This window comes from Anabas testudineus, chromosome 13 (genome assembly GCF_900324465.2).
Source record: "Anabas testudineus chromosome 13, fAnaTes1.2, whole genome shotgun sequence".
Taxonomy (NCBI): Eukaryota; Metazoa; Chordata; class Actinopteri; order Anabantiformes; family Anabantidae; genus Anabas; species Anabas testudineus.
In genome coordinates this window covers 18,763,828-18,779,560 of record NC_046622.1, presented here as the reverse complement: position 1 = coordinate 18,779,560, position 15,733 = coordinate 18,763,828, and the positions used below count along the sequence as shown (strand labels likewise).

At 40.7% G+C, this 15,733-nt stretch overlaps 1 protein-coding gene across 1 annotated transcript; it reads left to right on the top strand.

Annotated features, from left to right (window-relative positions):
• Positions 1-13: 13 nt before the first annotated feature.
• Positions 14-15,475, top strand: LOC113167360 (inositol-trisphosphate 3-kinase C-like). The gene is made up of 8 exons (XM_026367908.1): positions 14-168; positions 2,378-3,712; positions 11,529-11,628; positions 11,776-11,989; positions 12,112-12,316; positions 12,748-12,849; positions 13,244-13,315; positions 13,434-15,475. Exons 2-8 carry the CDS (start codon positions 2,564-2,566, stop codon positions 13,641-13,643), a joined length of 2,052 nt encoding a protein of 683 aa, XP_026223693.1. The 5' UTR covers positions 14-168; positions 2,378-2,563; the 3' UTR covers positions 13,644-15,475.
• Positions 15,476-15,733: the final 258 nt, after the last annotated feature.

Below are 15,733 nucleotides of genomic sequence, written 5' to 3'. Positions count from 1 at the left end.
GTTTCCACACGCGTTTCCTCTTTAATTGAACCACATGCTGATCCCACACCAACTAGCTGAAGACACAAGCCTCAAGCACATCCTCTTCACAACAAGCTGCAAGCACAAACCTCCAGCACAGCTCCGGCCTCGAACAGCTGCTTCACACAAAGCGAAGGAGCGACTCTGGTAAGTTGTAGTCAACTACTGTTCATCACCTCTCATTGTCTAGTGTTATTCATTCCTTCAGCTAGTTCGTTTTTGCTTTCTTATTGCTCTGTTGTTGATCAGTCTGTCTGCTCTGTGGTCCAACCTATTGCTCAAAATTCACTGTAAACGAAACGAGAATGTAGTGTTCGCTGTTTTCCGTCCCCAGCACCGTTAAGACAGAGACTGTGTGTTTCCTAAGTGCCTTTCTGTAACAGTGTGTTAAAAACAGCATCTCAACCAGACAGAAATACCCCAGTCAGGAAGTGTTTTGTGAAACTACCACGGCTAGAAGAAAAGTGGGAGTAGCAATACTCCATTTAAGAAATACTCCATTTAACAAACGCCATGTTATTATTACTATTGCATTATAACTATTGCAACAGAAAGGTTGTGACAGCAATGCGCCGTTTACTGTGTTATGTAATGTATTAGTATTACGTATGCATGGTTTTAATGTCTGAAGCTAAGGTTAGTTGTTAGTTGAGATGTAGAAGTATAATTTTAAACAACTATAGCTGTCAGAAAAATGTAGTAAAAAGTAGTATAAAGCAGTTTAAAAAGGAGGTATACAAGTAGAGTACAAGTACCTCACAACTGTGCTTTGTACATTTCAACACAAGTGGTCTAAATGTTACATAATAATATAAACTTTACTTTAAATGTATGAATTTGAATGTAATTATGCTGTCCTTTAATACAAAGTTGGTGTTAAAGATCATCATGTCATTCTCCAGCAGAAGTAAAAGTGTTTTCCGCTGTGGAAAAGTTTTTCCACTGTTTGTCCTCCTGATTAAACAAGTAGATGACAGACAAACAGAGATAATTAATGATACACTGTGTAAGGGCTTGGTGAATATAAACACCCTTTATTGCTTTGACATCCTAAATCATTGTTTAGTGTTTTATATCTTCCAACTTGCGTGTCTGTGAGTGAGGGTGTGTGCATGTGAGCACGGTTGTGTTTAACATGATCATTCGGTGGCAGCACGGCACAAGACTGACAGTGAAGCAACTCATTTTGTGTGACTCATTATTTTTTATGATTATTTATGAATTTGGTTACACAAGAATGTACCAGAGTGACTGAGTGAGGGAGTGTTTGGTACCCGATGAACTGTTCTTTCCATTGTTAGTCTTCCTGTCTCGTTTCCTTTTTTGTGAGCCATTCCCTCCTGACAGCAAAGTGACTGCAGTGCTGTCACAAAAGAATTACTTCCACTCTGAGGGTCAAACTTAGGATGCATTACATTGCATTTTGACAATACCGTACTGTATGTCTGTAAAATAGTGACAGTTGTCTTAGTTATGCAGATGTTTAACAGTTTGCCCTTACTTTGTACGGTTTGCTAGGATTGGACTAGGGCTGCAAGATTATTTCCATCATTGCTTAAGCTGCTGATTAGTTTCACAATTAACTGATTTGTTTGGTTTATAAATATTGTGGAAGATGATGAATCCTTTTTGAAGACCAACATATTACACGTTGGCTTTTGTAAGGCCAAACAGCCAAAACTTCAATTACATACAGTTTACTATCACATAAAGCAGCAAAGGTTCATAATTGTTGAACTGAAACCAGGGAGCTTGGGGACATACCTGTATGTATTAAACACATATTTAAATCAGCAGTTTTTTATAACTGATCAACTGGTAAAGTGATTTATTGAGCAGGACATGTACACGTTATTTATTTATTTATGAATGAAACATGACTCTTTATGGATAATTACCATGCAGGACTTAGATGACATGGGGAACTAAATGAAAACAAGCTTATTTGGGCAAAGGTAGACAGTGTCTAGACAGATGAGGGCAGTATTTCACTGACTAATACTAAATTGAGTGTGAAACTTAATGAAACCTTTCATTTCTCAATGTTCTGTTAATCACTCCTCAAGTCATATTTTCCAGTGGATGTACTCAGTATGAGTCTAATTGAGGTAACTTTTCCCCATCAGTTTCTCTGTGCTGTGGCCTCCTACAGAAAATTAAACCTGAAGTATAAAGATAATAAATCACACACTGTGATTAATGAGAGCTAGTGATTACTGGTTCCATTGAGATTTTTTTCAGGTGCTTCATGTGTTGCTAATGATTACACAATTAGTCTTATTCATGGTCTTATGGGGGGGGGGGAGTGTATGCAGTTGTGTTTACTAAGTTATTCACCCTCTGTTTGTTCCTACAGATATGACCAATTCTTACCAGAAGAAAAGGGATGTGACCATTTTAGATTTTCCTGCCTTAATACATGGATCTTATGACTAATGACTTACTGTACACAGTAAGAGTCACAGTCTAATTGCTTTCAACTATTTTCTACATCAGCCTTTGAGGGTGTGTCTGGGTCACTGTTACTACTACGGCATGCAGGATGGGCCAAACTCGCTCGGATCTATCTCGTAGCACCACCACACCATGCAGAGCAAAATGGAAAGCAGGCGGCACAGCCCAGCGGCTCCGGATCCGCAGATTCAGTAGCAGGGAGAAGCAACAAGCGAGTGACCAGATCAACAGAAATCCGATGAAAAATAAAGTGCTGACGTGTCTGGGAAGGAGAAAGCGAAACTCCAGCCAAACAGAAGTGGATTTAGGTTGCGGAAACGGAGCCGGAGATCCAGCGACGCGCCGCGATCACAGAGTAGGAAAGTTGCCCAGGGACGAGGCTGTGTCGACGGTTCGGGAGCACCGAGCAGACCTGGGTTGTTTTAAAGCCCCGTCCGGCCTGGATGATCATAGCGAAGCAGTCCAACACGGCGTGAACCGAGAGGCAGCGGCCGAGTCGCCCGATGCCTCGGGTTTGGAAACTCGGACCGGTGAAGTCAGTGGTGCGGGCTGCGAGGAGCCGAAACCAGAGGGAGAGAACAATGACTCTGGTCCCCCGGAGAGGGCCATGGAGAGGGAAGACCAGCCACTGGGCGGAAACAGCCAGGTGTCTGAGATCAGGGTTTTAACAGAGAGTAGTCAGAGTCCAGCCCCCCTGCTCACCTCTGACCTGGACGCCGAGCGGACTGTGTTTAGCGTGCTCCCGGATCAGCCTTTGGACAGTGGGCTGTCGAGAACTGACGAGCACGCAGCTAAAGCTAAAATGACGAAAAGTGACTGTAGCTCAGTTTCATGTCCGACCAAAGACCCAAACAACTGCTGTCCGGTCGAAGCTGATGGTCGAAAGGACTCGGATCAGGCCAATCGGAATCCCCCAGAAGGCCAAACTTTCCCAGGAACCATCCCGAAACTCATCATAACCAGGGACCCCAGTCCGAGCCGCTCTCAGGGCACTCCAGACCTGCTGACTGTCTCATATCTGGAAGCCCACCCCGAGGACGAGTCTCCCTGCTCGGACAGCGGCTGCGGAGGGTCGCCTGCCCTGATGCGCTCGCCCAGGAAGTTGTCCAACTCCTCGTCCATCGGCCTGTCCTCTGCATCGTCCTTCGAGGAGTCCGAGGACGACTTCACTGGGAGCGACATAGAGTCCAGTCTGTCTCCATCCCGGTCCCTGTGCAGCCCGGATGATGGAACAGGGGTGAGTGTCTACTTTAATAATGAAACAGTAGAACAATTGTCAAAATCTAATGTGCAGTTTAGTTTTTAACACCCATGTGCTTTAACTGTTCCATTCACATCTATTTACTAAAAAGTCACAGCTGTACTCTTTTAATTTTTTAAAACCGGTCTAACAACTTTGGCTGCACAAATAACAGATGCAAATATTGTGCAATTGACCATATACCATGCTAACCTATAGTATGTCATTAAGGACCATTCTTCACCCAAATAAGCCATTTTATCAGGTGCAAAATTATTGTCTAGATACAAATAAAGTGGTTCAAGTTTAATAACAGGGCACATGGAGGCCAGCACTGTTATATCTGCAGCTTTATCCACAAGTACTCCTCCAACAGAAGAAGACACAGACATTTGACATCAGTCAGTGTACAGATGTAATGTTGGTCACACTGCTTTTGGTTATCTCACCAGGCACAAGTGCATGTGAAGGACCATTAAAAGCTGTTCAGGCTTTGTCATGTGTATTTGCAGGTAGTTAATTCCCATGATATGGTACTTCAAGTCAGTCAGGAGGTTTGCTACACAGCCTGTCACATGTGGATCACATGGTGGATATCTTAAAAAAGAAATCTATATGATGGCTGTTGAAATCATTTGACTAATGAATGGCTCATCTTGATTAGATTATTGTGACTGTGTCAAATTTAAACTTGCTGTTATCTTCAACTTCTTATGGCTCACTTAACTCCCAGAACTCATGATCACATGGCCTTGATGAGCTCAGCCACTGTCTGAATGCATGTTTGAATGATTGGTCATCCCATTGCAGTTGCTACAGCTCATGTAGAAATAAACTTTACAGACACTCGTCAGTGCAATCTAACTGTTAATTTACTGCCTCAGAGCTGTATTGTCCCTTCAGCCTCTCCCCCACCCAAGTCAGGAGGCTTTGATGCGTTGTGAGTAGAAATGCTTGGAATGAGAAAACAGGATGTCTCCTCTGGAGACGGTCTTCTAGTATCTCCACCTCTCTTCTCGGCATCATGTAAATCCTGAATTCCAGGTTTTCTATTCAGGCTGCGTCACCAGTCATGCATGTTAAGATATTCTTTTATCTGCATGCTATTCATATTTCACAGCCCAAAACTCAGCCTGGCAGAAATTATTATATATTCTTAATATTATAATTAGTTATAGTTATTTTTCCGTAGTGGACAGTTAACACTTATCTGGCGTTTCACTTCTTGTTTCCAAATTGAAACAAGAAAAAAAAAAAAAGCATCCTGAAGGTTTAGATGCACAAGGCTGTGCTTACAGCGTTAGAGCGTTGTCTCAGAATTGTCATTGTTGATTAATTTGTTATTCACCTTTCTGACTAATATATATGAATTGTTATATCAGTGTCAGACAGTAGTGGAAAATGTCTAGGAATTTTGTCTCGGCGTTCAAGGTTATTCTGTTGAACAGCAAAAACACAAAAATGTTTAGTTTACAAAGGCATAAAACAGACAAAAGCAGTGGATGTTTGCACAGGTGAAGCTGGAATCGGAGAATATTTGGGCTTTTTTTCGTTTTAGTAAACATTATTGATTTGCAATCAGCTATAGTAGTGATAGTTTGAGTCAGTGGACATGTCCTTGCTAATACAGTAAAAGACAGGAAATGAGCAACCTTAGGAGTTACCCTTGAGCTGTTGTAACAAACATGATGATGGTGGCCTGTAGTTTCTGAAAAGAGGTTTTAATGGGCAAGGTTTTTGTCCCCTTGTAGTTGGGTAAAAAATATGTCAATGTTAGTTTAGTAGTTAATAGAAGGAAGGTGTGTGTGTGTGTGTGTGTCTGTGTTTGTTTGTTGTTGTTGGCTTTAAAAAGCCATATCCACGCTGTCACCTCCCAGTCAAACCAGTTACTTTTTTGAGAGATGGGTGACGTGACCACATACTTGCTCACACACGCCTTGTCAGAGGCGCGTGTACACACACACACACACACACACACACACACACACACACTCACAGCGATGCCATCTTGCATTCAGAGTTGAGTGTGTGTCATGGAAAATTGAGCTGAAGGCAGAGCTGGTTGCTAAGCAACGCCTTTGCCATATATGGTAGATATTCTTTCTTCTTGTCTCGTTCGCTCTTTCACACCAAGAGATCTACTCTGTCCCTGACATTTCCATGTTATTAGATGTAAATTCCTACAAATTTCTATTCAGCTAAGTTATTCTTCGCTCCCAGATGAGACATCATTTTCCCCCCACACTCGCTTGTCTTGCACACAAAAGCTTAATATTTTCCGCTGAGCCTCCAGACATACAGTGGAACAGAAGACAAGAGGAAAGTGAGAGTAAGCCAACAAAACAAGCACAGACAGACAAAAACATACACTGAAACTTTGAACACATAGCCTACACTTAACAATTCTTATTTATGCTTGGTGATTGACATGAGCCACAATTGCAGATTTGTTTTCCGTGCCACTCATTATACAGAGTCCCACACATCACGCCTACAGCACTTATACACACAATCCATGATACAAAGTTAATAGGCAAAAAACCCCATGAAAGTCAAAAGCAAAAAACAAGAGCTACACGGTTTATACCACACGTGAAAGGTACTCCCTTACAGTTACTTGAATGAGAAAGTTCAGTAACATTAGCAAAGTGTACTTTCAGTAGCTGTGATCGTCATACTGTCTGCTATTGTTATTATGCCAGTCATTGTATTCTTTTTAGTGACTTTTAAGAAACATTTTACGTATTTGAAAAACACATTATGCAAAATAAGCTATTTAAATTACTGACAGAAAAAAAGTCTTGTCTTGACTGTTTTTCTTGGCTCATTAAAAGTTCATAATTGGATATATTTGTTTAATGAAATACGATAAACCTGCAACTACAAATATTTTTATTATTGGTTACTCTTTTAAATACATTTTGTTATATAATAATAGCAGGGTAGACTTGTGATAAATGCCAATAGTAAGTTTCTAGAACTCAACGTGATGTCAGCTAATCTATACAGGGGAGAGGACTGAGCCACCAAATATTTGGTACCATCCTTATTTAATGATGAGCAATGACTTATACATACAATGGAACAGTACATACAACCCGAGATAGAGAAGTACATTCAGTACTATCATTAGATTTATCTGAAATAACTTTTTGAAGATATGTTTAACCTGTGCCATTTTCTGTACATGCAGTGGGCCACCACAGCAGAGCAGCTTGAACTAAAGTAGAATTGAGTTCGGGGAACGGGATGTGGTTTTAAATAAACTAGTTTTGAGAAAAGAGCTCTGACAATACATGAAAACACCCTCATTGTACGCACCAGTAGTCACTACTGCTGCAGCTGATAGTCGTCTGACAGGTTCTGCTCTGTGTCCACGTACACACGCGTACCTCTAAGCTACATAGTGCTGAGGAATTTGTCATGTGGACAAAAGGAGAGCACTGGGACGGTATTGGAAGGCTGGTTGTCCCTACCCCCGGGCTGCCATGGTCATGAATCTGGCAGGAGATTGGCTCAGCATGGGGCTGAGGACAGGCCCTGCGGGGATTAGGGAATGGGAGAGAGAAGAACAAAGGTTAGAGCGAAGTGAAGGGAAGACAGCTGTAGAGGAGGGGGAATGGGGTAAAAAAAGAGGGACGTCATGCAGACAGATGGTAGAAATGAAGAGAAGTGACAGTTGTTAAGTTTGTACAGTAAGTAGATGCATTTGCTTGATGACAGCAGGGAAGATTTCAATATTGAGAAAGTGTTAAGAGAGGAAGGGAGGAGTGAGAGTGTTGAAACAGAAGAAATCATGAATCGGAATGACAAAAAGAGGTTGCAGACCAAGAGAGCGGGTTAGTGTGAGAAATAAGGGGGAGCTTATGACAGGAGGATTATTTACCAGGCAACAGCAAGGGTTTACAGACTGACTCAAACTAAATAACTGGAGTAAGACTGAGCATTAGCCAGGAGCTAACCACAGGCTCGCTTAAATAAGGTAAATGATTGGGAAGGATCCTAAGGCAATAGTGAGGCACACATCCATGGTAGTGCTTGTCAAGGGAGAGCCTTTGCTGATGGTGCAGAGTATTTTGTGCTGGCTACGTTCTCGCTTCGTCTCTGGAGCCGTGTGTGCCTGTCTCAGCGTCTGCCTCCTCCTCCACTATTGCTCGGTGTGCCAGGTAAGAAATGGAAAGTGACTAATTTATCCAGAGCAGCAGTACAGATTTAGCTTCAGTCTGCTTAGCCCAGGCTGTCAATTGTAGCCTGTAACGTCATGCTTCTCCAGGAATATCATATATGGCAGATTATATCAAAGTCAGGTGGCAAATTTGGCTATTCAAATGCAATGTGATGGATGTCCCTATGTCTTGTTGCTGGTACAGTATGTGACGGCTGTTCGGCACACAGACTGCACTTAGTCCTGTGTAGCTGTAATAATCTCTCCATCTGGGATAAGAAAGCAGTCAGCCAACCGGCAGGATCATCATGCTTCAGGCTGGATTACTTAATGCAACCAGTTAATTTTCCGGAACTACATTTTATTGTTGTCTTTTGACAGACACTCAGTTCCATTAGCTACACCTACTGCAGCTAAAGTTATTCTTTATAGTATAGGATGCTTCTAATGTTTGTTTTAAGTAGTATAAGTAGTATTAGTATATATCCCTCTCACTATGTTGCAGGATAACTTGAGGATTGATTGCACAGTGTTTTAGCTGGGTGTACCTAATAATAAATTGGTAACTAAGTGTAGGTGTTGTCTATTGTATCATGTATTATGTGTGTGCGTGTGGAACTGAGACTATAGAGACACATTTTTGTAGTTTGTGTCCCAGTATAACCTTTGCTGAGACCAGCATAGCTGTGTGTATGTGTGTGTGTGTGTGTGTGTGTGTGTCTCAATATAATATAGATTTTTTTGGAAAAGAAAGCTAGTAAGAACGAATGATGAAAAAATGCTTTGTGTTTTAATATAGATGTGAGTTATATAAAAGAGAAGGTGCTGAGGAAGGTTGGTATGTGTGAGGTGAAATGGTAAACGTGTGGGATGGAGACTCAGGATGAGACATTGCTTTGAGTTTAAACTTAAATAAGAAGGATTTTTATATATAGTCTTACCAGCGTTATCTGTTAGCAATGTGTAATATAATGGTTTTATAACAGAGGCAATACAGTAATCTGTTAACTTGAAGCAGCTTGAGACAGAGTCTGACAGCACGTGAATAAGAGAAGTGAAAGAAGAGAGGCTAGAGGTGTGGGTGTCTGCTTCACCTGCCCCCCCTTTGCCTGCACCTGCCTAGACTTTCATCTGCTTCTGCAGCCTTCCTCCATGAGGACAGATGATAACTGATAACCACTAATAATAGTTAGACTGAAAAAGGTTATAATGGTCTAATGGGTAAACACGGTTTGTGTTTTGTCTACAACTAGATGCTATTTCAGCCAATTATTTTTGGACTACAGTGCTGACGGTTTCTTAAAACAGATCTCTATCGGTTTACAGTAACTACACTCTGTTGGTCCAGCAGGCAGAAAATTGTATATCTTATGACATTAATCAGAAATACACCTCATATCTACAGAAATGTGTATGTTTGTGTACACACTTTTAATTGTATCCAAACGGGGAAAAATCAAGAATGACGGAAATGTTTCACTGCAGAAGTCAAGATATTCAGGCCAGTCTCACTTATGATAGAAGACACACCAAACTGTCACAATGGAAACTTTACTAAAATAAACTCACTCCAATACTTACTGTCAAGAAGTAAATAAATAAAGAGCATTAGATAGTAGTGCTGTGCACAACTGGCATCAGATAGCCAGGGGTGGTTTTTGCCATTTTTATCAGGACAAGATGTTCGTCAAGATGCATAGATTAAAATATGCTAAATAATCTTGGTAGCTACCCACCATAAAAAAAAAAAAAAAACGTATACATTTGAGGGATTGCAGCATCACTCGATATAGATTACTGTCTACTGGCAGATACATTTCATAATCCTGAATGGTTGAAAATAGTCTGGTTTGATTAGTCAAACTTTAACATTTACAAATTTTAACATTTACTTTAATTTTATTTTTGTCATGTTGCAAATTGTGGCTTCCATGTTGCAGATTTAGTGAAACACAGTCACCTTTCACGTTTCCTGACCCCTCTTTGCCTTGAGTTGGCTGAGGTTATGCTGAGCTTAAGCTGTTGATGTGATTGAAAGCTCAGGTCACAGGTGTCTAGTATTCGCTGCCATTACTTTCTGACATCCTGACACTGACCAGCTGTCTGACAAAGCACAAACGTGGGCCGATGGACAAACACAGCTGTTAAATGCAGTCACAAAGTCTGGTTCCCGCACATTTGTCACATTGAGAAGTTCAACGGGCAGGATTGGTGGTGCTGAAACGGATTCACCTGCACTGCGTGGATATTAACTCATAACAATTGTGCGGTCACGTTTATAATATTTATTTCCATAACTATACATAAAACCTTGTTTAGTTAGGAATGGTGAAAAGCCTCTTGATTATTTCAACACTGTTGTTCAGACTTTTACCACAGTTTCTAATCAATGTATGTTTCTATGTGGTCCTGCAATAAGACTGTTTTATTGTGACAGGGTCTCGACAGAGCAGTGGTGGAAAAAATGCAGAGATAAACATGGGAAGGCAGAAGCGCTGCGGCCATTTACGGATAGCTATTTAGTTTTAAAAAGATTAATTTTATGATTATTACCTCTTGTCCCCACATTTTATTGCTCCCATTAACTTGTTTTGCCTGTGGCACACTACTGTGAAGTTTTTCATTCAGTTTCTTTTTTTCTCTTTTGTGTTTGTATTTTTTGCACATTACACATGGGGAAAAAAAGTTTGTAGCAATGATTACCCAGACTGCATAAAGTGAACGAGCCAAGACAAATATTCTGTGATATTGTTTACCTTTCACTAATTTCTACTGTAACACACACACACTCATTCCCATCCTAAACGGGCTGACCATTTGTGGTGATTTTCCACACACAGACACAGATGTTCTAATCAATCGATGTCATGTTCCTCTCAGATTGCTTGCGTCAAAGCCCCTGTTGCACACTGTCCTTGCTCTGGTGTTTCCCAACACAGATAACCATTATACACACAGTTTCTGACAGTAAAGTTCTCTTTTACGACATCACAGTGGTGGCTCTGGTAAATGTTTTATCAATAGGCGTCAACACGCAAGTTGTGCATTTGACCTTGGGTAAATGGGAGGATCTGTCCAATGTCTACTGAGGTGTGTCTGTGTGTGTGGCTATCATTGTGAGGACCAGCATGAATTTTAACCATTTGACTGAGGACATTTTTACAAAGTGAGGACAATTAGCTGTTCCTCACAATGAGAAGAGTGTTTAAAGAGCAATTTCAGGTTTAAGACTAAGTTTTAGGGTTAGGGTGAGAATAAATGTGGTTAGGGTAAGGTTTAGGGTGAGGCAGTTAGTTGTGAGGGTTACGGGTTATTGTGAGGCAGTACATGTGATAAATAAAAAATTCAAACAGAGTAGATTAGCATGGCCTATGTGACAGTAGGGGGCTAGGGAATGCATTATGTCAATAAGCGTCCAATGACTTCCACACAAAAATGTGTTTGTTTGTGTGTGTGGTAGTGGTGGGGGGAGGGGTGTCTGTGGACACTACAGGGTGTGTTTTCCTTTAATGAATAATCATTGTGTTTGACCAGAAAGGAACCTCTCTCACTGGTTAGTCAGTGCTTCAGATTTGTTCGTTTGTATCACCACACACACATATTTTACAAAAAGAGGATGATACTATTTGTTATGGATTTTTTTTCCAGAGTAAGTCCTGGCAGAAGTTGAAGACCATGGTTCACTGGTCCCCTTTCGTGGTATCCTTCAAGAAGCGTTATCCATGGGTGCAGCTAGCTGGCCATGCAGGTATCTATAAATATGTAGCATGTGTTTCGAGTCATATCTAATCCAGAGGTGTAGATCTTTTTCTCCAGCTCTCGGCAGGAAAGCGAATAATTTCATTTCCCAGAAAGTAAAACTCGTCCATTAATTTTCATTCTGTCTGTCTATAAGGTAACTTTCAGGCTGGGGAGAATGGACACTTGTTGAAGCGATACTGTGAGTGTGAGCAACAGTGCCTACAGAAGCTGATGCAGGACAATCTATGCCGCTATGTTCCTGGTTATTACGGTGTCGTGCAGAAAGACGGACAGGATTACAACCTGATGGAAGACCTGCTGGCTGAGTTTGACTCGCCTTCTATCATGGACTGTAAGATGGGCAGCAGGTAAAATTCAGTTTGTGATAAAAGTTGTATAACTGTGATTTTCTAATACTATACTGCCAGCAGGAGCCACTGAGAGCAAATCTTTATTCTAAAAGGTTGAATAATAGGCCTTTACTTTCCAGAACATACTTGGAGGAGGAGCTGATAAAAGCCAGAGAACGTCCACGTTTGCGGAAGGACATGTATGAGAAGATGGTCGCAGTGGATCCTGGGGCCCCTACAGAGGAGGAGAGGGCCCAACAGGGGGTCCTTAAACCCAGATATATGCAGTGGAGGGAGACACTCAGCTCCACAGCCACTCTGGGCTTCCGCATCGAAGGAATAAAGGTCAGAGGTCATCCTGGACATCCAGCTCTGTGAATAGCTCTGAACATGCATCGCTGTAGTAGTGAGTGCTGAACCAACCAGCCAGTCAAGAAGACTAAATATTTCCTAGTGTTTTCAAGATAAAACAGGCCACACGCACTCAAGTGGTAAATTATAGTATATACTGTATGTTTAGCCATAAAAGGGATTGTTTGTCCTTTCAAAAGTAAATCCAGGGCTGGTCATTTGGTCATAACATTAACTGTAGATTTGCATGTTATTCATGCATCAATGAAAATATCCGATGACACACTGCGAGTATTTAAAGCAGCTTGCTGTAGATTTACCTCCCAGTCAAACATGAAATGTATTTATTTAATACAGCAAAACACAACTCTGCAGCATGTACTGATAGTACTGCAAGTTTTTCAGCATTTCCCTTTTTTCTGCAGAAAGCTGATGGAACTTGTAACACCAATTTTAAGAAGACAAAGCACAGAGAGCAGGTGATGCAGGCCTTGGAGGACTTTGTTGATGGCAACACAGAGATTCTGGTATGTTACTAGTTCACTGCTTGTTTTTTTTTTTTTTTTTTTAGTAAGTAAATTAAAAAATATGCAGGAGGAATAAATTGTATCAGCTCTGCAGTTTGAAGCAAGTGGAAAATGTTTTGTGCAGTAAAAATCATGATGATTTAATTATGTCAATTTTCACCAATTGGGCTGACTAAATAAATACTTGGTCATGTTTGTTTAATTTAGTTTTTATCAGTGATTTATGGATTTTGTTGTGGAGGATATAGATCTATAGGTGAATAAAAGTGTTTGCTATTTCATTCTTTTTGGACTGTTTAAGAGTTTGAAATCTACTGTGGTTTTACAAATCTACAGTGTCTGATTTGCCTAAGGTTTACAGTCCAGCTCATCTAAACTCTCATTTCTCTCTTAGGAAATCTACCTGCTGCAGTTGAAGGAGCTCCGCTCAGCACTCGAGCAGTCGCACTTTTTCAGGACACATGAGGTGAGGCACACTGACACACTCAGTTTCCATGATTTTTAACCAAGCTGAGTTAAAGATTTGCAATATCATCCCATCTCTCAGACACTTTAACTCATCTCCCCAATGTTGTTCATCACAGGTAGTTGGCAGCTCTCTGCTGTTTGTGCATGACACCTCTGGGAAGGCCAGAGTGTGGATGATTGACTTTGGGAAGACTGTTTCCTTGCCAGACCCTCAGACCTTGGACCACAGGAGCCCCTGGGTCGAGGGCAACAGGGAGGACGGCTACCTGTGGGGACTGGACAACCTCATAGACATCTTCAGCAGCATGCTCCCACAGACATCTTGAGGCGGAGACCTAGAAGACGGCTTTCCATGGGCAGATAATGGAAGAGATACAAGATCTGAGGGAAAGGACAGAAGATCACGCACAAAACCAATAGAAAAATGATTACTTTTTCCAAACCGACATGATCCAAGTATCTTTCCAGTTGCACCTGTGTGAGAAGAAAAGGTAAAATTAACACAGGTTGTCAAAAGCAGAATGCAACACGTCAAAGGCCGCCATCGTCTATTATAATCCTTCTCTGGAACTTGGGTGAAGGTGACATGGAATGAGTTGAGGCTAAAGGTGGTAGAAGGAGACGGAGGGAGAAATGAATGCAGAATTTAAACATTTGTCAGTGAGACAGTGATCACGGTCCTCTGCCACTCTTTCTTGTGAAGAGACATGTACAGCCCTCTCATGTGCCCCTCACAGACTCCCTCTGTTGGTTGGAGTTGCAAACAGCACTCTCATGACCATGAGCTTGATACAGTGGAAGATCTTTTTACACAGCATTGGAGGAGCAATGGGTTAATGGAGGAATTCTTTTTTCATGGACCACTTTTGACGTTTAAGTATACAGCAACACTAAAACACTGGTCGACCATGTGTTATAACTAACTCAGCGTGTAAATATGATCCTATTTAATTCTTTTTTTTTTTTTTTTTGTCTATGTATAACCTCCTTACCTTGTTTGTACAATTCCTGTGCCTAGGGTTTTAAAAGCTGTTTGATCATTCCAGTGCAGTGTACTCCTGCTGTTCTTCTTCCAGAGAGTTCACCCAAGTATAGACTGATTTACATCTAATCTCAAAGTTTAACTTCTAGTAGAAACAAAGTGTTTTTCTCCTTTGGATCTTTGCATGATAATGCAGTGAATGTTTTTTTTCTTTTAACTGTACAGTAAGCAGCTCAGCAGCCATGTTTGTTTGAAATTTGTTGCACTATGGATCCTCACAAAGCCATTGAACAAATTGAAGTGGTGCCTGTGTGTTTTAATGTGGGGAACAGCAGTCAGGCACTGGGTTTACAGATGCACATATTTAGCATGGATTTAATTTGGTGTTATCACTCAATTCTTTCTGATCAGTGTTGCTGTAGATTTGTGGGGTGTTTAACAGTAAAGCAGTGGTGTAGAGGGTGAGATGAAACTGGAGTTACCTGATAAAACAAATACGATTTCTGAGATTTCACTCATGCATTACCCCAAACGTGATTTTGAAACTGGAAAATATGAATGTGTCTTACAGCACAAAGGATGATGCATAAGTGAATACAAGAATATCACTTTTAAACACGAGGACGTTGCTGTCATTTAGCTACACTAAACTAAAAAAAGGATTGTGGTTTGAATTTTTATATGGAACGTTAAAAGTTTACAAAGGATTTTGATATATTTAGATACTGAGGCAGTGCTTACGATCATGTCATTGACTGGAATGCAGCTGATCAGTAAACACAAGCTCAACAGTGCCATGCGGCCGTCTTTGCGTGTGCGTAGGCGGTTCACTTGGCACATACGTTTTCTACGCGAGTGCTGCACATCACTGGCCTAATGAAATTGAAGTTTATATTCAGGAATACAGTTTTCCATATGTGGAAAGTAAATATACAGGGCGAGAGAAATAATGTGGTGTTTACAAAATATTAGATTTCTTTTCCCACAAATCCTCTATATTTGTAAGATGGCAAACTGTTAAGTTTTCAAACTAGATGCTACTTTATAAGAACTGGATTTTGTATTTTTAATCAGCATATTTTAAAAACACAAAACACAGAGATTAGTGATGATGGGTTGATGAATCCCTGCTTTGTCCAGAAGGACTGCAATAAACTGGAAAGAAGAGTTTTCCGAGTTTGTTTTCATTTTGTGTTGTTTTTTTGTTGTTTTCTCAATTGCAACATAAATTACATCATAAATAAGTCTTAGACTTTAATTTCAGAGTTGAAATATTTTATTGAAAACGCCCAAACATATACAGTGGCAAGAAAAAGTATGTGAACCTTTTGGAATTTAATGATTTTCTGCATTATTTTTGTCATACAATGTGAGCTGATCTTCATCTAAGTCAAGAGCATTAACAAATATAATGTGACTAAAATAATACAAACA